A 23,365-nucleotide genomic window follows, 5' to 3' on the forward strand; every position below is an offset into this window, starting at 1 on the left:
TGCACTAGAGTAATAGAGTAATAAATACTAAGAAATTACTCAAAACATGACCTATTGGTGGGCCTTGAGGACTGAAGTGGAGAAAAACTGATCTAGATGGTTATGGAGGATGGAAGCCCCCTCTTTTTCCTTTCCATAGGGAACAAATAGTGTCAGCTCACATGCATAACTCACTGCTCTATTATTAAAGACTCAGGGCTCTATTAGACGGAGCGATAATCGGCCTGATTCAGCAGATTATCACGCCGTGTAATGGTGCGTTTACACAGAGAGATTTATCTGACAGATTTTTGGAGACAAAGCCAGGAACAGACAGAGAACAGGTCATAAAGGAAAGACTGAGATTTCTCCTCTTCCTAAATCCATTCCTGGCTTTGGCTTCAAAAATCTGTCCGATAAATCTCTCTGTGTAAACGCACCATTAGACAACAATTAGCCCATGAAACGATCATCAGCTGTTCGTTTCTTTAGGCCCAGACCTGAAAACATTGGCTGCCGACCGCGCTTCGCTACGTGTAATAGTTAATACTTTACCTGTTCACCCTCCAGTTCTCCGCTTCCTCCCCGACACTGCGGCTGTAGCTTAAGAACGGCCTGTCTGAGCCAACAGGCCACTAAGCTAATCACTGTCTGGGAGCGCTGCGGGAAGTGATGGGTGCCGGGACGCATACAGAGCACAGAAGACCGGAAACACGGACAGGTAAAGTATTAACTGTTTGGGCAAGGACTGCATGAATAACGATGTCCGTGAAGTCCTTGAGGAACAATTATCAGCCCATATAATAGGCTCAGTAAAGGAGCACCGATCTAGCAGATCAGAGCTCGTTTACAATATTGATCGGCCTCTGTGGACCCCATTATGGGGGTATATGACACAGAGGGGACTCAGCAGTTAGAAGCCACCCCCAACTCCTCCCTCAACCAGAATAAATCCCTGGATTAGTGACCCTTGGGATAGAGTTTTTATGTTTTTTGGTATTTTTTCCCAATAAAGCAGAAAGTAGTTTGTGTCCCCACACTCATGACATTTTTTGCTTAAAGCACCATCCTAGCCGTAAGATGAGCTGTGGGTCACCTTTTTTTGGCTATATAGATTTTTATTTTTTTTTTCCTTTTTTGGGTGGAGGAAAGAAACACTGCCGATACTCAGAGTATGGTGTATGTAACGGCCACTCCTCCGCCACATAAGGAAATATTAGCATTTATACCCTGTATTATACCAACACTGGAGGAATTTACTATTGTTTGCTGATTGTCCGATATACCGTCTGTATTGTGCAATGTGTATTTGTGTGCACGTTGGTCACTAATTCTCTGTCCAAATGAAAAGTCTCTTCTTTGCTTAGCTTGCTTTGTCATTATTAAATTAATCCGGGGTGGGGGCAATCATATTATGCATCATACGTGTATAAATATATATATATATATATATATATATTCCTTCAGCTGTACTATCAGTGTATTGTGATATCGCTAGGTTGATTATTTTTTGTAATATCATTTATTTTCCTATGACATTATTGCGCTTATTATCCCCGCAGTGATATTATTGTGCTTGTTACTGTATTCATGTTTGCATTTGAGTACAATGGAGCAGAGGATAAGAATTAAAGAACGGGCGCTGTACTCTGCACGTACAGCACTTGTTCTTCAACCCCAATATATAATGGTGTGTATTAGAACCAAAAGCGCGGTTCAAGTTCGGAACACTTTCATTTTTAGATAAGTGCTCCCTGAAGAAGAGAGGATTCCGATCTAAAATGGTCTCAACTACAGCGCCTGTTCTTCAATCCTAATCTTCTGCTCTATTGTACTTATTCATACCGGTATTACCCATAACCAGTGAGAATAAACAGGCAGCAGTAATGGGCTTCCCTAACCAGCAGCCACAGACCTGTGAATATATGTCTCCATAGGTGTTGTGCATCAGGTGAGCAGGGGTCCCATACTCTCTTACCTCTCATGTGCACATAAGCGCTTTCTCTTCTGTATTCTAGGTTTCCATTCGGACATCACTGTGTGCATTACCCCTGTACTGTGACATCACTTTCTACAATCTCTTCTGTTGTGACACTACTGTGTAGATTATCCCTGCAACAAGATTTTCCTGAGCTTACTATCCAATGTCTGGGACATAAGAAGTAGAGATGAGCGAATTTACAGTACAAAAGGAAATGGCTTCATTAGCTCGGTAATCTGCTTCTCAGCCAGCTGCTTACGAAGTCCATGCCGCTCCGCCACCGGGTGCCTGGAAAAACTGGATCCAGTCCTGGGAAACTTCTCCCGAGATTGGATCCAGTTTTTTCCAGGCTCCTGAGGCAAAGCAGCAAGGACTTCAAAGGGCAGCAGGTTGATAAGTAGATTGCCGAGCTAACGAAGAGATCCACTTCTTTTGCACTGTAAATTCGCTCATCTCTACCAAGAATTATTCGAGGTTCAGAAGGAAGGAACACCCCTAAAACACAAACATACAGGGCACTTTTTCATATTTGCATAAATTCTATTGCATGGAATAGTTCCCAGGACATTTTGCAAGTACAGTGGTACCTTGGTTTAGGAGCTCACAGTTTTTCAAAATTGTGACTTGGTTTAAGATCATTGCTTTGGTTTAAAGAGCTCCCTGTGCTGGGTGGGAGGGGGAGTGAGGAAGGGGCATGGTCTGTATAGCGGGGTCTACAGCTCTGTACTCTGACCCAGGAAGTCTTCCTCACCTTTCAAATCATAGCAGATCTACTTCAGGCTGGGGCTTCCATCAGGGGACAGGACTGAGGAGGTAATCTCTCCATAGCTGTAACCCCTCTCTCCCCGGACAGAGAGTGCTGCATGTATGTGCGCACATCTGCCCTGCTCATTCCTTCCTGCTCCCTGCAGTCTCTGTCCGCCCTTGTGTTTCCCATCCTCTCCATTACTGTACAGTAACTTATAATATCACATATTCTGCTGTTTCTGAATGTTTGTTTAATTTGTTTTACATGTTATTCAGAATAATAAATCATTTTTTGGGGTGTGGAAGCAATTGTCGGCATTTCTATAATTTCTTACGGGAAAATTTGCTTTGGTATAAGAGTGGATTTGGATTACAAGCGCAGTCCCGGAACGAATTATGCTCCTAATCCAAGGCACCACTGTATAAGTTACTTAGAAACAGACACCATAAATAAAAGAGGACATCATAAAACAGCCAAATTCTCTACTGGTCAGTATGGTCTTACCCATACCCATTACAATTTATAGGGTAAGGTAGCCAACTTTGCCAAGTGTACGATTGTGGGTAATGACAGAACAGTTCCCCACCCATAACTACTGTAACCAATCACAGCTCAGCCCAGTGGTCACCGAGCCCCTTTGGATCTCCCGTTCTGTGTACACAGGCCTCCTGCAGTACCGGAAATAACCAACACATTAACTGCATATGGGTTTATTGTAAAAACACAATTGTATAATTAACAGATGACATTGCCTTCCCAGTTACAGATAACCCCACAAACAGAACAGATGGACGACCACCACCGTGTATTGCAGCCCTGATGAACCACATACCCGTCGAGACTTGTAAACTGGGGGTCAATGACTGCAATGCTACATTCTAGTGCAATCACCGCCGCCATATTAAACTGCAATCATCGAGACCTGTTATATGAAGGCACGCAGCGTAGACGGTTACAAGTGCTTAGTAATAAAGTTATTGAAACGTTAGTTGTATAAAACTACAAATTGTGCCGACTGCTGAATCCATAACAAGGACCCTTCCCCATCGGTTTCCAACTAAACTGAATCAAGACTATACTAATCGATGACTGCACGGACATTTATTAGCTTCTCATTGTCTGATCATCGGCTTAAGTGCACATTCGTTTTTGTTTCCGTATAAATTGGCCTGTAAAAGAATTAGTCAGGAAGAGCCCGAGGATTGCAGGACATTCGATATGGTCTTAATTAAAGCAATATGCTACAATTAAAGGGAGGTAAGAGCTTGTGGACGGAGCATCCTTAGAAAGACGGAATCTACAAGTTGGACTTGTCCTTTGAAGTCAGGTAGGAGGAATGTTGGGTGTAGGTCTTCACGGTTCTCTGCATTAAAAAAAAAATAAAAAAATTATAATATCAACTCATATCTCCTGCCTAACAGAATGTTACTGCCTGCCATATAACAAAGACTGTGGAGCTGCTACCAAGCCCTGGTCACTAATGCAAGCCTGCTAGCCAACATTGCACTTGCTACTCCTCTGCAGTGCCAGGAGAGGGGAGCGTTCAGGGCACAGATGATGCTGCTGTAACTTAAAGGGGTAGTTCACAAAAAAAAAAAAATTATTTTGAATCAACGAGTATCAGAGATTTGTAATTTACTTCTATAAAAAAAAAAATCTCAAGTCTCTTCCAGTACTTATCAGCTGCTGTATGTCCTGCAGGAAGTGGTGTATTCTCTCCAGTCTGACACAGTGCTCTCTGCTGCCACCTCTGTCCATGTCAGGAACTGTCCAGAGCTCTCCAGACTGGAAAGAATACACCACTTCCTGCAGTCCATTACAGTGACTAGCTCAGGAACGCCTGAAAATTAGAGATAACTGAGGGAAAACTGGTGAAAATACTATATACAAGTTGTTTAATGCTCAGACATTGTGAACTCATGTCCACACAATTGCTTATCCTGAAAAGTTACCTGAAACAGGTACACTTACTGACTAGCAAACCCCGGCGACAGTCACATTTAGAACTCTATCAGCCAGGTGGAAATAAATTTGGGTATCCTCCTACTCTGCCACATATTAAAATACAAGGAGTACAAGGACTCCTTTTCCAACACATGCCATGTAAAAGTCCCCCCCCTGCATCTATGAGAGAAAACAGTGCTCTATGGGCCTATGCACAGGCTTGTCGTGTACATGAAGTGTTATGGTATACACTGCAGGCACTGAGCGTTCAGATCCAAATGTAACATGTTATAGTGTTATATCTGAGAGGATTCTGACATTTATTACTGCAGGTTCATTCCCTCTTTCAGATACTGAACTGAGGTTCAGGGGGGCAACAGCAGCAAGACAACCCCCCCCCCTTCTCCCCTCCACCATCAGCACATCAGAGCTATTATACCATTACTTCTAAAGGGGTTATTACCTTACTGCGGCCTTCAGCGTTGTACTTGTCCAGCAGAGCCTGAATACGAGAGCCATAATCGGGGTGGACGTCAGAGAAATTCTTCACCTGGTAGAAGAGAAATGCAGATTATGTTCCGTCCATTGTAGCACAATAGATTTCATATGCACTAATATTAAATGATTGCCATTCAGTTTCTGGCTTTGGCTTCAATAAACTGTCAGATAATCTGTTGGTGTAATAAGACCCTTAGAGGTAGAGGCTTAGGGCCCTATTCCACCGGACGATTATCGTTCGCATAATCATTAACGATCTCAAACGACCGCTATTGAGAAAGACCTAAAAACGTTCACTCATTTCCATGGAACGATAATCGTTACTTATGATCGTATTTGCGATCGTTTTTTCTTCGCTATTGCGTTCGTATCTACTGCGAACGACCTCTTATTCAATGCGAACGATTTGCGAACGAGCAACAATAAAAATAGGTCCAGGTCTTATAAAGCGATCAACGATTTCTCGTTCGGTCATTAATCGTTAACTGCATTTCAACCGAACGATTTAACGATCATCGTCCGGTGGAATAAGGCCCTTAGTCCTGCAAACCTCTCAATCTGGCATCCCTCCTGGCATAGCTGGCAGACCAAGGCCTCGGTTTACACAGTGCTAAAAAAAATTGCACTGTGTAAACAAGACCTAAGGTCATGCTGATAAGTTTGGGATACCATCAGAATGGAGATACCGCTGACATTCCACAGTTAAAGGGCCACGGTCACAAAAAAAAATGGTTGATACGAAAATCTTTTAAATCACTCATGATCTGAGTGGGAGAAGTCTAGACGCCTGTACTCTCCCAGCTCTGTGCCATAAGACCAAGGAGGCCTTATAATGTAAGTCTATGGGGCAGTCTCGCTGAGACACAGGGAAAGTATGTCTTCCACTCACTCTCCTGATAATTTGTGGTCTGGACATGCACATCACAACTTTTCAAACAGCAAAAGTTTTTTTGGTGACAGGTAACCTTTAATGCAGAATAAAGGGATACTATATGCCCTATTCATATACAGGAAAAGAAAAAAAAAAAATGCACAGTTTACTTTTGCAGCAGATTCTCCATAAGGAATAAGCCCTAAGTAAACATGACAAGGCTGATTCATGTGCAGACCTGCAGGGGAATCCCTTTAAGAATTCAGTATCAGAAACCAGACACCTGTGAATAGGCGTAGTACAGACAGCCCAGTGGATCCAATGATGTCTATATGACAATTATTTTCACAATATTGCTTACAGTATGGATTATAGGAGCCGCTATTGAAACTTGTATTATGCTCGCCTGGAGTTATCCTATGTTGAAATACCATAGAAGTTAACAGGGAAATAGGAGAAATCCAACCTCTGCTAATCGACCTCTTAGGGGTCTAAATTATAGTTTTTATAGTATTTATAGAAGTGAGAATGGACTTCAATTATTTCAGCCTGACTATTTATACTGAATGGTTACAACAGATATAGAGCATGTTATCATGACATTAGTATACTCACGGCTCTAGTCTGGATGAACAGCTGGGCGTCCTTCAAGTGTCCAGCGATGTTCTGGCACAGCCTCTGGCGCTCTTCTTCGCTCAGCACTTTGGTATAAAAGTCACGAACCTGCAAAAAAGATCATCAAGCGGCAAGTCAGAGACTGCTATTACATCTTAATGTCATTAGGGGGCAGTACAGTAGTTTAATGGTATAAACAGAGCCAAAAAGTCTCAGGAAGTGAGGATTTTCATTGCAACATCAAAATGTTAGCATTGAAAAAAAATAAAAAACCAAGGAGTAAAACAATGTCTATTTGTGGCCCCTGTCTGTTCTGGGAATTCTACGTTGGAGGGTCAATCTCTATTACATCCAAATGACCCAAGTGGGAGAGTTATGAAAACTGGTGTACAGGTACACCAGTCATAAAATGAGGCCACCAAGTGTTCAAAGACATTATCTACAACAGTTTGAAGCTCTCCCCCCAGTCTTCATTGTTCTCTGGAGAGGGGAGGGGTGGAGGGAGATGAGGCACCAAAACAGGACAACAGAGTTCATTTACAGCTACATCACCGGCTATCTCCTCTGAAGTCTGCACTGACCTCTGCATACCGGCTTTCACAGAGCTCCCAATGTGTAATCCTTTGTTCTCTGCTGGCGACTAATCTACCTCCTCCCCCCTCCCCTCTTCATAGAACAGACAGGGTATGACTGATGCAACAAGACACAATTTCCTGATAATGAGCAGTGAATAAGAGAGAGAAGAGAGGGGGGGGGGGGACCTGGGGAAAGTCTTTTTTATATACAGATAATCGCATATTTGCCTAATAAACCCAATTACAAAGTTTCTTAAAATCGCCTGGACTATTGGAGTTCTAAAAAAAAAAAAAAAAACACACACACATACACACACGACAGACAAGGGTAAATGCACACCAGTCAGATTTGCAGAATTGCTCTTGGAAAATCCACAATGGATTACAATACCGGCAAAGTAGATGTGATGTGTTGAACTCTCAACTACATATAGTGGCAATTTTTCTGCACAGAAACTTATGTGCGGAGCGCATTTTTTCAATCTACAGCGTGATTCCGAATTTTTCCCACTGGCTTCAATGGAGAAGTGAAAATCCTCAAACTGACCATCTTAGGCCCTATTCATATATCCGTAATCCTGCCCGTGATTGCATATCTGACTTATGTGCATTAACCTTAACAGTACAGTAAGCAGCCAAGGAGCTTGTATCCACTGCTACCTGTATCCGCAATCCTCACCTGTGTGACGTTGTCCTCATCAGAGCTGTTATAGCGCGCCACATCTGCAGACACACGGAACTTGCTTTCTCGGGCACAAGCTTGAACTTCAGGAGCAGAGAAGCTGTTGGGGTAATAATTTGGAGCACCACCTAAATAAAAACGGATAATGGGACATCAATATAAGTGTCATGTGACCTATACCTGTGCTTCTACATGAGTTAGGTCAGTCAGGTTACAATAGTCTCTGTATGGGAATGGGTAGACACGTCTTCACACGTACCCTGGTTGTCATTGAAGCACATAGGCCCATCCCGTTGGTAGTTGGCCACACGAGCCCTGTATGGGCAGTTCACAGGGAGCTGCAGATAGTTGGCGCCCAGGCGGTGCCTGTGCGTATCGGGGTATGAGAAGAGACGCCCCTGCAACACATCATAATCAAGGTTAAAATTAAGTCCCTTACATGGGACTGGTTATAGTTAGAGAAAGATCTTATAAAGTTGCTTAGCATAGAAAATTTAAAGCGAATCTGTACCGCCCGCCACCCACCCCACACTGTCGGTAGCGTTCTCTAGTCTTCACCGTGCCATGTCCGGTCCCGGGGTTGGCCTTCTTCCTGGGACCGGAGTTATGGGGCAGGGTCTAGAGCATCTGTATCCTAAGAGTGTCCTACAGCGCCTCTATCCCCACTCCCATCCAGCCCAGGGGAATGCCAATAATAGAGAGACGGAGAGTATAGCACTGCAGACCTAGGACACAGACGCTTAAGGCCCCGCCCCATTGACTCCACAGTGCCAGAATAATACCAGCCCCAGGAGTACGGCCGCCCCCGGGACTGGACATGGTGAAGACTACAGAACGACATCAGTGGTTTGGGGTGGGTGGTGGCCAGTACATTTTCACCGTCCCATCATTAATGCTTATTCCACTACCCACATGATAGGTGTATGATAGCAGGGGTCCACATGGTGGGACCTCCAGCAGTCCCACGTATTCCAATGAAAAGAAGTCATGTGTGCATATGTGCTCTATTCCCAGTCTACAGAAACTGCTAGATATAGCCATCTTTGACAGTCCCATTGACTGTGAACAGAGAGTCAGATCGAAGTCTCTGGACTCCCGTTCTAGAGATTGCGAGGGTTCCCTGCAGTTATACACTTACCCCTATATGTGGAGAAGGGATACAATGAGAGGACACCAAACATTAAAAGGTGATTATTTTTTTTCTTTCAAATCAACTGGTTTCAGAAAGTAATGTCTATTTTAAAAGTTTAAAGTCTTCCAGTACTTATGAGCTGCTGTTTGTCCTGCAGGAAGTTGTGTATTCTTTCTAGTCTGACACAGTGCTCTCTGCTACCACCTCTGTCCATGTCTGGAACTGTCCAGAGCAGTAGCAAATCCCCATAGAAAACCTCTTCTGCTCTGGACAGTACCTGACATGGACAGAGGTGGCAGCAGAGAGCACTTTGTCAGACTGGGAACAATACACTGCTTCCTGCAGGACATACAGCAGCTGATAAGTACTGGAAGACTGGAGATTTTTAAATAAAGTAAATTACAAAGACATATCTATATAACTTTCTGACAACAGTTGATTTAAAAGAAATAAATAAATGCTGGAGTTCTCCATAAAGGACAGCTTTATCCAATTTCAATGTAAGTAGACTTTCTTTAAAATAATTCCTATGCACAGGATATAGGGGATAAGTAGCTAATTAAAGGGGATGGTCTTCACCATAGAGAACATTCAGTGCTCACCTGCAACATTTTATCCGGGCTCGGCTCAATTCCAGGAGGCATGTTACTTGGATCGAAGGCACTCTGCTCCACTTCTGCAAAGTAATTGGTTGGGTTACGGTTCAGAACCAGTTTACCCACTGGGATGAGAGGGTAGTCTTTGTGAGGCCAGATCTGAAAGAGAATGGAGCCATATAAAACATCCCGATGACCTAGTGAACTGTATGTGAAATGTGCATGTTTGCATTCGGCTTGCTGACATTACCTTAGTTAGGTCAAAAGGATTGAACGGGAATCTCTCGGCTTGCTCGAATGTCATAACCTGGATATAGAAGGTCCAACTCGGGTAGTTTCCATTGGCAATGGACTCATACAAGTCATGGATTCCATAGTCTGGATCTTCAGCAGCCAAGCGATTGGCTTCCTCCACGGTCAGATTTCTGATTCCTTGATCAGTCTAAAGGTTACACAGAAGAAACAAACTATTGTGATATGTACATTGATGGAGAATAACGCCCATATAGCTGTTATTCTGCGGCAATAGCTCATTGCGGACTGCAGCAGCCAAGTGGTTCTCTTTTTACAGCAAATAAAGAACATATAAAGTTGGTATAATGGCGACATCTAGTGGCGGAGTAGTGTACTGCATGATTTCCACCAGTTACTCGTCAACGTAGGACATCAGCAGATGTAACCGGTTGGATCTCAATAGACATCAGCGGTCGTCAAGGAGAGGAGGGTATTGTATAACCTCAATGCGCCCCAATAAGTAATTGATAATAGGAATGGTTAAGACGTCAACACCTTGAAGCCATTCCAACCCCGCAGCTAACAAATGACATCATACACCATTTCATTCTTTTATGTACATCACATGCACAGTGGGTGTCGGGACCTACCTTGAAGTGAAATTTACAATAGATCGGCTCGCCTTTGGCATTAACCAGTTTGAAGGTGTGAGAGCCGTAGCCGTTCATGTGGCGGTGACCATCGGGGATGCCGCGGTCAGAGAAGAGAAAGGAGACCTAGGAAGGATATATAGAAGCTTTGAGATGGCGGCTGCTTTAGTGTTCAATAAGCCAAAGATTAATATTTTATTGTTCCAACTAATTACACACCAGGGGCGAATGTGGAGGAGATCCAGCATATTAGAGACAATGGAAATCAAGGTACCTGTCCTTACCGGTCTCCCACCTACTAGATCTCAGGAATTATGAGCAGTTATAAGTTCAAGCAGGAATACACTCTGTGTGGTGAGACATTCGCTGTATACCAAAACAAGCAAATGTCAATGCTCCAGGACAGCACCATGGCCACTTACATGTATACTGCCACCTAGAGGAAAAATACATGTAATGCAAGAAGACACATTTACCCCTGCATGGCCCATTCATAAAAATCTATTTATTACAGGGGGTTAGCCAGAGTTCAAAACAAAAGCATAAAAACACTGTTTTCTTCCAAAAAAAAAAAAAAAAACCATGCCACCCCTGCCCCCAGGTTGTGTGCAATATTGCAGTTCAGCTCCATTCACTTCAATGGAACCAAACCACAAAACACATACCCAATCTGAGGACAGGGGACAGGAGTGGTGCAGTTTCTGGAAGAAAGTAGCCATGCTTTTCTAAGCCAAGATAACCCCTTGAAGTAAAAATGGTCTTAAGGTGCTAATGGGGCTTGTAATATGAACACAGACACTTACCTGATGGAGAGATTCAGGACGCAATGCCCAGAAATCCCAGACCATGTCAGGGTCTTTCATGTGGGTCTGGGGGTTTCTCTTCTGAGAGTGAATGAAGGATGGGAACTGAAAGCAGAAATAATATAATATATAGTGTCAAGGAGCAAAGTCACTTCCAGTCATCTTAAGAACAACATTATATATATCATACATACATACATACACACACTACAGCTGCTATTAGGGGCAGGAGATAAGCAGAGGAAAGACTCATGGAAATCTCTTGCATCCCTTATCTCTGGAAAGAAACATGGGATCACTCCACAGTAGTTTTGTGCCTCCACACATTGGGGTGTGAGCAGTTCCCATTAAAATTGGTGGATCTGTGTCAGATATCTGTGTTATACCCTATCAACTTTTTTCACTAGAAAAGCTGGAGGGGTTAATAGCATACTGAAAAGCCATTGCCTATGATAGACAGGCTGTGTAAATATTCACGGTACGTAGAACAGTAGAACACCAGGGCAAGGACCTCAGCTCTGCAAAACTACCTGTGTACAACTCCGGTCCCTGATCAATCAGTTCTAGTGAATCTGGGGGAGTGGATCCTAGAGGTGAAGCGTTCTCCCCCTCTCCTTTCTACAGGATGGAATAAGGTGAAATCTTTGTGGTTTTCAGCCCCTATCCGACAGCTAATGAACAGGCCAGCAATGCGCTGTCACGTCCCAAACTAAGTTTTGGGACAGGAGGGCGGCAGTCAGTATTTTAAAGGAAGCTGTCAACAAGGGAAATCTTATGCTCTAAGCAGTCACAAAGCATGGCATGTTAGCGTTGATTATAAAGCTGTATATACCCATTAGAATATGTGATGTGGATATTCCACATATTGATCTCCAGACATGATGATGCAATGCATCTGTGAGATATAGGGAACACTTTGCTTTTAAAAAAAAAAAAAACACACACACACACACACAACACTCACCAAGATGGCATCACGGATGAAAAAAATGGGGGTGTTATTTCCAGTCAAATCCCAGTTTCCGTCCTCAGTGTAGAACTTCACAGCGAACCCACGGGGGTCACGCACGGTGTCAGATGAACCGGCTTCCCCGGCTGGAAAGAAAACAAAAAAGGTAAATCACAGATTATGATCTCATAAAGAAAATACCCACATTATAGACGTCCGAGACAATAAACATCTTACCAACAGTGGAGAAGCGCACAGCGATCGGGGTCCTCTTCCCAATGTGCTCAAATACTTTGGCCTTACAATATTTTGTGATGTCATGAGTCACCTCGAAATAGCCAAAGGCCCCTAGAGGAGACAGAAAACCATAGAACCTGATATTATCCAGAGGTATAAAGTGACTACAATTCCCATCATGCCTGAACAGTCAAAGCTTTGGCTTAACAGTAACTGTAGTTTTGCAACAGCTGGGTACCCATCCCTGCTTTATAAGCTCCCCCTAGTGGTGGCTTCAAGCAATTACAGACTCATTGGTTCTGACCATATACACAGCAGAAGTCTGGGAGCTGCACATCAGGACCATATTATGGCTCGTCAGGATTCTCTGTGGTCCAGGCTCTTGGCAAGTGCAATGGCCATAGAATATGTGCTTTGTACCCTAAACTATGGTCCGCATACTGTCCGCAGCAAGAAGGTCTCCAGAAGCCTCACCTGCCCCCTTAGCATGCACCACTCTCTCTGGGATCCTCTCCCGGTCGAAGTGCGCCATCTCATCGGTGAACACCACATCCTGAACCAGCAGCGGCCCGCGAGGTCCGACGGTGAGGACATTCAGCTTATCGGCTATGGGATTCCCACCGCCTGTTGTCAGGACATCCGGTTTCTAGAGAAACAAGAGAGATGTGAATGAGGCTCAATACTCTATATACTCTGCCGGGTGCTGGAGCACGTCACCCCAATGTGATAAAACCCCATAGACAGTCCTTGTGTTTGTATTAGTCCTATATGAAGGGGATAGACCTCAGCATGTGCAAATATATATATATTTTATACACACCCCACTACTACATACAATATATATATATTACAGTGTAACATTACAGATGACCCATCTCCAGAGCATGTGACAGTATGACGCTCCAGCGGGTCCCTACAGATATGGCCAACCTATGATAAGAACAGTGCACGGCCTATACTCACACATGACACCCCTGCCAATGGGTCTAATCGTTGCATAAACCCCAGGTCATGGGATTTCACCGACGCCAAGACAAATTGTTGATCTAAAACTATTACAACAAAGTCAATGGCCTGAACTTGTGACTGGGTGTTATACAACAACGCCTGCCATTTACTACTGTTCAGATGTCAATGTCTGATCCCATGGTCGAGGTCAGGAGATATGATGGACTGGAGGGGGGGGGGGTCCGTTATAACAATAAACACCCTGGGCTGTAATACACTGCGCTGTAATCTGTTTAGAAACCTGTAAGTGCCCTTTCTCCGTGCAGCGCCACCACAGGGGAAAATGTAGCATTACACTATGCCTATCAATACACACCACCCGTCAGTGTAATGCATGGACAGGCCGAGTCTTTGCTTTAGGCTCAGACTAATTTTTCTGGACTCCCTTTTAAAGGGGTACTCCGGCGAAAATATTTTTCTTTCAAATCAACCGGTTTCAGAAAGTTATATAGATTTTTAATTTACTTCTATTTAAAAATCTCCTGTCTTCTAGTACTTATCAGCTGCTGTATGTCCTGCAGGAAGTGGTGCATTCTTTCCAGTCTGACACAGCGCTCTCTGCTGCCACCTCTGTCCAGGTCAGGAACTGTCCAGAGCAGGAGAGGTTTTCTATGGGGATTTGCTGCCGCTCTGGACAGTTCCTGACATGGACAGAGGTGGCAGCACTGTGTCAGACTGAAAGGAATACACCACTTCCTGCAGGACATACAGCAGCTGATAAATACTGGAAGATTTTTTAAATAGAAGAAAATTACAAACCTATATAACTTTCTGAAACCAGCTGATTTGAAAGAAAAAGACTTTAGCTGGAGTACCCCTTTAATAAATCAGGAGGTTTTTACTGAAGACTCTTATCTCCCTCCTATAGTGTATACTCAGAGGAAAGTCAACCCAACATCGTCTTGCAGATTTGCTGTAAAAATAATCCATAGCAAACCTGACTTGTACACTTACCATACAGGTAGCCTATGGGCTCTGTTGACCGGGGTTACAGGGGTTGTTCACCCAAAAAATGTTCTGAGATTTGTAATTTGCTTCTATTAAAAAGAAAAATCTCCAGTCTTCCCATACTTTTCAGCTGCTGTATGCCCTGCAGGAAGTGGTGTTTTCTCCAGTCTGACACAGTGCTCTCTGTCCAGGTCAAGAACTGTCTAGAGCGGTAGCAAATCCCCATAGAAAACCTATCCCGCTCTCCAGACTGGAAAGAATACGCCACGTCCTGCAGGACATACAGCAGCTGATAAATAATGGATTATTTTTTTTAATAGCAGTAAATTACAAATCTCTGGCAACAGTTGATTTAAAAGAAAAAAAATTGAAGACCAACCCCCGGTTTTATGCTTGTGTTCAGAATGCACCACTATACGGGTGTCTGTCAGGGTGGCCCTGTATGTGTCAGCATCCCACCACTATAGAAGGATAGAACATTATAGCGAGGCTAATCCCAGTACACGGCAGGAGCTACTGTGCACAAGACAATACTTCCTTCTATGTTTATGAGTCTATAGACACCCTGGGGCTATACATTATCGGTGGATATGAGGCTCAGCTGATCCGCAGTCACCTGATGGGGCTGGGGAGGTCTGTACTGCCGGCTGATCGGTGTAATCCTGTGCCTCCTACTATAGTATTACATACAGCACACACCTAGCCCGTCTCTACATTCACTATAAAGGTCACCTCTTAATATCCGCCCAACAAGTTATTGCTGAAACTTCCATAAACTTCAAAGATGCAGAGCTGAATTTACAGTTCTGATGGCTTCAGAGCTGAGACTCCCAGCATTCCTGCTTGTTACATCAAGTTTTATGTTTAAAGGGGTACTCCGAGCGGGGGTTATTTTCAGTGTACGGCTGGGGAAGGGGTGGAAATAGAGGCTGCCGGTCACTTACCTAATAGCCCTATTCCACGGAACGATTATCGTTCATAAACTCGCTCCAACGACCGCTCGTTAACGATCACTAAACGATTTTTTTTTTAGCGAACGATAACACATAACGTGAACGATATATGTAGTGTAACGATTATTTTGTGGTCGTTACAAACGTTCGCTGGGGTGATCATGACCATTCGACACCTACTTTTTTTTTTTAAACCGTTTTACGAATGACTGAAAGATTTGTAATTTTACGAACAGATTAGGGAATTTTTCAAAGACCGACGACTTTTTTACGACATGCTGAAAAACTATTTTAAACGACAGTATAACGATTTTGCCTTTGTCCTTCGCTCGTTTACAACAATTTCACAAAGCGATTATCGTTAACGAGCGGTCATTGGAGCGAGTTTATGAACGATAATCGTTCCGTGGAATAGGGCCTTAACTGGTTCCAGCGTCGGGTCCCGGATCGCGCCACCGCGTTCTCCCCGTCTGGCTGCCGCTTCCTGGTGTGAGCTGCAGCTTGAGACGTGACGTCTCAAGGCAACTCAGCTATTCAGCGGCTGAGGCGGGACTCCGCTATGACCACTACTGTCACGTCACAAGCCGCAGCTCAGACCAGGAAGTGACAGCGGGACGGGAGAATGGGGCGGCGAGATCCGGGACCAGACGCTGGAACCAGGGAGGTAAGTGACCGGCAGCCTCTATTTCCACCCCTTCCCCGGCCATACCCTAAAAATAACCTGAGCCCGGAGTATCCCTTTAAACCATAAAGAAAGGAAACCTTTTAGGCGTAATATATATTATATGAGTGATGATGTGACCATATGGGGTGAAGAGGAATACTGGCAATAATATAAAAACACTAAAATAGTATTGCAGTAGGAGTAAGGGTCCTATTACACAGGCCGACTACGGCCCAATCATTTAGTAAACGAGCGTTGAACTGCTAGATGGGCACTCATGGACCTATTAGACAGCGTGATAATCGGGCAGTAAGGGCTGCATGGACATCGATAGCGAAAACCTTTTTCTTTTAAATCATCTGGTGTCAGAAAATCATACGGATTTGTAATTTATTTCCATTAAAAAATCTCCAGTCTTCCAGTACTTATCAGCTGCTGTATGTCCTGCAGGAAGTGGTGCATTCTTTCCAGTCTGACACAGTGCTCTCTGCTGCCACCTCTGTCCATGTCAGGAACTGTCCAGATCAGTAGCAAATCCCCATAGAAAACCTCTCCTGCTCTGGACAGTTCCTGACATGGACACAGGTGGCAGCAGAGAGCGCTGTATCAGACTGGAAAGAATGCACCACTTCCTGCAGGACATACAGCAGCTGATAAGTACTGGAAGATTTGAGATTTTGAAATAGAAATAAATTACAAATCACACAACTTTCTAAAACCAGTTAATTTGAAAAAATAAGATTTTTGCCGGAGTGCCCTTTTAAGTTCAAGAATAAAGGCTGAACATCACTGTACATAGGTTCTCCTCATAGTAGGTAGGGCCCCCCTATAGGTAGTATCCAGCCTAAATCTTGTCTTGCTGTAAACTTTAACTCTTGGGACTATTTTGTTTTTCATCTGGGGGGGGGGAATCTATCTATCTATATCATACAGTATATAGACACACATTCATACCTTTGAAATGGTCACCCCACAGTTTTCAATAAAAACACAAGCCAAGACCCTCCTACACATCTGTGAGCCAAAAACTGCCATTGGCTCTTGGAAGACTCGGAAAAAAACTGAAACCCTCTTTCCATGGCTCCCTATGTACATGAGATAAGATAAGTCACCCAGGGACTGATCTGTGTACTGCACTCTGGATTATGTTGCCGACATAATAAGAGATAAATAATCCAGAATGATCAGAAGAGTAAATCAGAGCAAATGTCAGGAGGCCGTAAAGTCCCAACAACAAGGAGATGGAGCGGGTTATGGGGCCAGAGTCCGCCAGACATGGGCTGTACTGCAAGATGTCTGGAGCGCAGGATTACAGGGATCAATGCTGAATGGGCGGATATAGTCCAGGTTATCGTGGAGTGATTTATAAAATGTATTTAAAGGGGTATTCTCATCTAGGTATGTATGAATATAACAAGCGAGGGGAAAGGGGGGGGGTGTCTTATCGCCGGGTCTTAAGATGCCGATCTATCCATGCACTGACAAGTACGGACCCCATTGAATTTAATGGCCCCATGTAGTGACTGGGTTCAGGTGTACTGAGTGCAACACACCATGGGGGAGATTTATCAAACATGGTGTAAAGTGAAACTGAGCCAGTTCAACCAGTACACTGCCGTATACATAGACTGGCATGACAATGCGGTATACCAGTACGTTGATGGTATATGTTATAACCCAAGAATGGATGCCAGAATCTGCACAAGGCTGGCTGCTGTCTACGACTACTGGTGCTGGAGTATAGCAATGGCTCAACCCTCGGACCACATACAGCGTCCTCGCACTGAACAATCCACAGCAAAACAATGCAGGTGACATCAAGAACAATGGTGGAGTCAGAAAATTCTCTTCCCTTTAAGTCTAGTATAAAAGCACAGGCAATGCATAAAAATGAAGTTGGAAAAGACATATTAAAAGAGGTACACGGCCGAAAAACAACTGGCGTCAGAAAGTTAGATAGATTTTTAATTTACTTCTATGTAAAAATCTCAAGTCTTCCAGTACTTATCAGCTGCTGTATGTCCTGCAGGAAGTGGGGGATTTTTTCAGTCTCACATAGTGCCCTCTGCTGCCTCCTCTGTCCATATCAGGAACTGTCCAGAGCAGGGGAAGTTTTCTACAGGGATTTACTACTGCTCTGGACATTTCCTGACATGGACAGAGGTGGCAGCAGAGAGCACTGTGTCAGACAAAAGAATACACCCACTTCATACAGAGCATACAGCAGCTGATAAGTACTGGAAGACTTGAGATTTTAAATAAAAGTAAATTACAAATCTATATAACTTGCTGAAACCAGCTGGTTTAAAAGAAAAAGATTTTCGGCGGAAAACCCCTTTAAAAGAGGACCTGTTACCCCCGGTGCCGGGGTGACAGGCTCCTGACCCCCCCGTTAGAGCCCCCTATACTCACGTGATCCCGCCGGGTCCCGCTTCTGGAGATGGTCGGGTCACGGAGATATCGGCGCCCGAAGTCCAGCACTCCGTCATTCTCTATGAGCGTTGGACTCACCTGAGGAGCACGCGCGCACCGGGCTTCGGGCGGGCGCCGATATCTCCGTGACCCGACCATCTCCAGAAGCGGGACCCGGCGGGATTAGGTGAGTATAGGGTGCTCTAACGGGGGGGTCGGGAGCCTGTCACCCCGGCAGGGGGGTGACAGGTTCCCTTTGAGTACAAAGTAACACGTTTCAAATCTTACAGAGTCTTCATTAAAGGAGTATTCCCATTTCAGTCCCCTATGCTGTATAAACCGATCGATTGGGGTCTGACTAACCCGACCGACACGGATGCTGAGAACGGGGGATGCATTAAAGAATAGAGCAATCATTGCCCCTACATTCAATTGATTCTCTATGGGGATGCCGAAAATCCTCAGTTTAGCGTGTTCCATGGTCCTATAGTAAATGAAGGGAGCACAGGCATAGCGAGCGCTGTAGTCCTTGCAAAGACGATGGGGTCTTCTTTTTTAGGACTGGTGGGGTACCATGGTTGGACCTCCAGTCATTCTCTATGTCAGAGGTAAGAAACCTTGACTTTCCAGCTGTTGCAGAACTACAACTCCCATCAGGCCTGGACAGCCAAAGCTTTAGCTTTGGCTGTCCAGGCCTGATGGGAGTTGTAGTTTTGCAACAGCTGGTGAGCCGAGGTTCCCTACCCCTGCTCTATCCGATGGATTGGGGATAACAAGCTAAAATAGGATTATCCCTTTAATAAAGAAACTTTGTAAGATTTGAAACGCGTTGGTTCGCACTTCCTATGACTTTTCCAGCTTATTTTAGATGCTTATGTTTTTACAGACTCCTTCATCCAGAAGCATGCTGGACCTCACCAGTGGTGTTCTGCTGCTGGTGCTAAGAGCTGTATCTGGTACACAAAATACACTTATATCATATCACATACGCCACAGAAGGACGAACCAGGAATCTTGCAGAACCTTGATATAGAGGCGTCGGGGGAGATAACGGCAGTGGTGCCAGCAGCCAAAGTCCAGCGCGCTGTGTACAGATGTCATACATGATACCGAGAGGACTTCTGAGCCGACCTGTGCTCCAGTTATGTTCTCTGGGTTCAGGATATCTCCATTACCGAACCACCCCCCCTCTAGCAGCGGCTGAACCCCCCCTTCTTGCAATTACTACCATGGTCTAGAATAGTATTCCCTATCCCAGGAGTAAGGAACCTTGGCCCTCCAGCTGTTGCAAAACTTTAGCTTTGGCTGTCCAGGCATGATGGGAGTAGTAGTTTTGCAACAGTCGGAGAGCCAAAGGTTCCCTACCCCTGCCTGTGGTTCTTCAGCTGCTGCAGAACTACAACTCCCAGTATGCTCGGAACTATAGATTTGCAGCAACGGAACAGCCATAGGTCAGGGAAAAGGGGTGCACAATAATAACATTATTATTATTATTATTATTATTATTATTAAAATAAAAACAATAAAATAATAAAACATTAATATAATACATTAAAATAATAATCATAATAATAATAATTATGTATTATATATATATTATACATAATGATAATAATAATTATCATTATTATTATTATATTAATGTTTTATTGTTTTTATAATAATAATAATAATAATAATAATAATAAATATATATATATATATATATATATATATATATATATATATATATATATAATGTTTGCATAGGAGCCATAAGATTCCAAAAAACACAAGCCAACCTCTTCCATCCCTCTGCCCATGAGTTAGTTCCCACTGCCCATGTTTTGCAGCAGATTTTAGATGCCCATGCTGGACCTCCTCAGTGGTATTGTGCTGCTGGAGCTAATGCTAATGGAATATGGCAGTATCTGGTACACAGAGTCCGGTATATTACATACACCACAGAAGAACGGACCAGGAATCTTGCAAAACCTTAATATTGAGGCGTCGGGGGGGAGAGAGCGGCAGTGGCGCCCCCTTCTTGCAATTACAACCATGGTGTAGAATAGTATTCCACAACCTGTGGCTCTTCAGCTGCTGCAAAACTACAACTCCCAGCATGCTTGAAGCTATAGTTTTGCAGCAATGGAAGAGCTACAGGTCAGGGAACACTGGACTAGAACAGGGGTGCACAACCTCCAGCCCTTTAGCTCTTCACCTATCTGTATGTTTTTTTTTGTTTTGTAAATTTTTTTGGGGGTGTGGAAGGAAACCCAGGCAAACACGGAGAGAACATACAAACTCTTTACAGATGTTGCCCTTGGTGAGATTTGAACCCAGGACTCCAGCGCTGCAAGGTTACAGTGCTGAGCCACCGAACATTGCTCCCCACCATGGACCCTCCTTGGTCCGTGCTCCTGATCACGCTACAAGTATACATGCCAAAAAATTTAATTGTCACTGTCATTTCATTTTTTTTTTTTGCAAAAATCAATGGTTCAGGCGATTTTTATTTATTTTTATTTTTGTTTATTAGGCAAATATGCCATTATCTACATTCAAAAAGACTTTCCCCAGGTCCCCCCCCCTCCTCTCTCTTATTCACTGCTCAGTATCAGGAAATCCCGACTCTTTTACATCAGTCGTGCCCTGTGTAACCTATGGAGAGGGGAGGGGGAGGAGGGAGCTTAGTCGCCAGCATAGAGCAGAGAAAAAGGAGTACATAGCGGGACCTTGTGAAAGACAGTATTCAGAGGTCAGAGCTGACTTGAGAGGAGATAGCCCGGTGATGTAGCTGTAAATTAACTCTTTGTTGTCCTGTTTTGGTGCCTCCCTCCACCCCTCCCCTCTCCATCAGAGAACCATGAAGACAGGGGGGAGAGCTTCAAACTGCTTTTTCATGATAAAAATGCATTTTTCGCCTAATAAACCCAATTACAATGTTTCTTAAAATCGCCTGGACTATTGATTTCTGCAAAAAATAAATAAATTTTATATATATATATATATATATATATATATATATATATATATATATATATATATTAAATGACAGGGACACTTTAAGATGTGCACCACTTGATCACCACATCTAGGGGTCCAAAAGCTGCAAAAAGTCATTTTAAAACCCGGGACCGTTCCCACTTTCTGCAATTTACGCAAAACTTTTTGGACTTTCAGACACAGACGATCAGCAGGGAAGAGAAGCCATTCACTACCATGCAATATACAGAGATAGTCCAGCTAGCGGTCAGCTGGGACCCCCAAGCCATCCTGAGAAGTAGGGGACGCGCTGTTTTCCCTGTACAGAGATGCTCCCGGTCATCTGGCTGTACCCTGCGCATCCAGTGCCTAAGGGGGGCGCCACTGTACAGGGTTAACACTAAGGAATAGGCCTCTAGCATTGCAGCCCCTTTAATTCTCAGGATTAGTCAGACCACCACTATCCCAGTGGTTTCCAACCTGTGTCTCTCCAGCTGTTGCAAAACTACAACTCCCAGCATGCACTGACAGCCTTTGGCTGTCAGTGCATGCTGGGAGTTGTAGTTTTGCTACAGCTGGAGGACCTAAAGTTCATCTTCTATGGCTGGTGACCCTCCTGTCAGTGCTAAACTACAACTCCCAGCATGCCTTACACTCACAGCTGCATGCATGTATAGTATGAAGGTGCAGTGTAACGTTCCCATAGCTCAGCACTGACAGGTGACATGGCTGATTCCCAGTCACCCTGCTCGTCACTGACAGGTGTCCCGGCTGCAGGGAGGACCGGGCTGGTACCTGGTTGCCCCGGCTCTCCTTCCATAGCTTCATCTGGTCATGGCTCTTGTCCCTCTGGTCCGCCATGTTGCCCCCGCAGTGCAAGAGACGCGCAGCAGCAGGATCTTATAACGACTACAGGAACGGCCCGCCCACTCCGTTAGGTGCAGCGCTGATTGGACGAGAGCGCAGGGAGTAGTAGGCGGTGATTGGTGGCGCGGAGCTGTCACATGGGAAGGCTTGGAGGCAAAGAGGAGAATAGTGTACAAAGGTCGGGGGATAGAGAGGAGGGGAGTGATAGAGAGGAGGGGTACAGACAGGACTGAGGAGTGATAGAGAGGAGGGGGACAGACAGGACAGGGAGTGATAGAGAGGAGGGGGACAGACAGGACAGGGAGTGATAGAGAGGAGGGGGACAGACAGGACAGGGAGTGATAGAGAGGAGGGGGACAGACAGGACAGGGAGTGATAGAGAGGAGGGGGACAGACAGGACAGGGAGTGATAGAGAGGAGGGGGACAGACAGGACGGGGAGTGATAGAGAGGAGGGGGACAGACAGGACAGGGAGTGATAGAGAGGAGGGGGACAGACAGGACTGAGGAGTGATAGAGAGGAGGGGGACGGACAGGACAGGGAGTGATAGAGAGGAGGGGGACAGACAGGACTGAGGAGTGATAGAGAGGAGGGGAACAGACAGGACTGAGGAGTGATAGAGAGGAGGGGGACAGACAGGACTGAGGAGTGATAGAGAGGAGGGGGACAGACAGGACAGGGGAGTGATAGAGAGGAGGGGGACAGACAGGACAGGGAGTGATAGAGAGGAGGGGGACAGACAGGACAGGGAGTGATAGAGGGGAGGGGAGAGACAGAGAGGAGGGGGACAGACAGGACAGGGGAGTGATAGAGAGGAGGGGACAGACAGGACTGAGAGTGATAGAGAGGAGGGGGACAGACAGGACAGGGAGTGATAGAGAGGAGGGGGACAGACAGGACTGAGAGTGATAGAGAGGAGGGGGACAGACAGGACAGGGAGTGATAGAGAGGAGGGGGACAGACAGGACGGGGAGTGATAGAGAGGAGGGGAGAGACAGGACTGGGGAGTGATAGAGAGGAGGGGGACAGACAGGACAGGGAGTGATAGAAGGGGG

The 23,365-nt window shown here is 44.8% G+C and overlaps 1 protein-coding gene across 1 annotated transcript; it reads right to left on the reverse strand.

Moving 5' to 3' along the window:
- Positions 1–3,402: 3,402 nt before the first annotated feature.
- On the reverse strand, positions 3,403–22,348 carry LOC138787889 (catalase). Its single transcript, XM_069965170.1, has 13 exons — positions 22,239–22,348; positions 12,969–13,140; positions 12,495–12,605; positions 12,273–12,403; positions 11,309–11,413; positions 10,506–10,631; positions 9,872–10,063; positions 9,628–9,780; positions 8,153–8,291; positions 7,891–8,021; positions 6,637–6,744; positions 5,116–5,202; positions 3,403–4,071 (listed from the first exon to the last, which is right to left on the reverse strand). Exons 1-13 carry the CDS (start codon positions 22,302–22,304, stop codon positions 4,006–4,008), a joined length of 1,587 nt encoding a protein of 528 aa, XP_069821271.1. The 5' UTR covers positions 22,305–22,348; the 3' UTR covers positions 3,403–4,005.
- Between the last annotated feature and the right edge of the window lie 1,017 nt (positions 22,349–23,365).

This window comes from Dendropsophus ebraccatus, chromosome 4, assembly GCF_027789765.1.
Source record: "Dendropsophus ebraccatus isolate aDenEbr1 chromosome 4, aDenEbr1.pat, whole genome shotgun sequence".
Classification (NCBI taxonomy): domain Eukaryota; kingdom Metazoa; phylum Chordata; class Amphibia; order Anura; family Hylidae; genus Dendropsophus; species Dendropsophus ebraccatus.

Bases quoted from the DNA above. Each gene is read 5' to 3' on its own strand.
- LOC138787889 (XM_069965170.1), bottom strand. From the start codon at position 22,304: ATGGCGGACCAGAGGGACAAGAGCCATGACCAGATGAAGCTATGGAAG. The intron at 13,141-22,238 runs GTACCAGCCCGG...TTGTTTCTCTAG, and splicing joins AGGAGAGCCGGGGCAACCAG to AAACCGGATGTCCTGACAAC. The intron at 5,203-6,636 runs GTGAGTATACTA...CTCTTCTACCAG, and splicing joins TGTTCATCCAGACTAGAGCC to GTGAAGAATTTCTCTGACGT.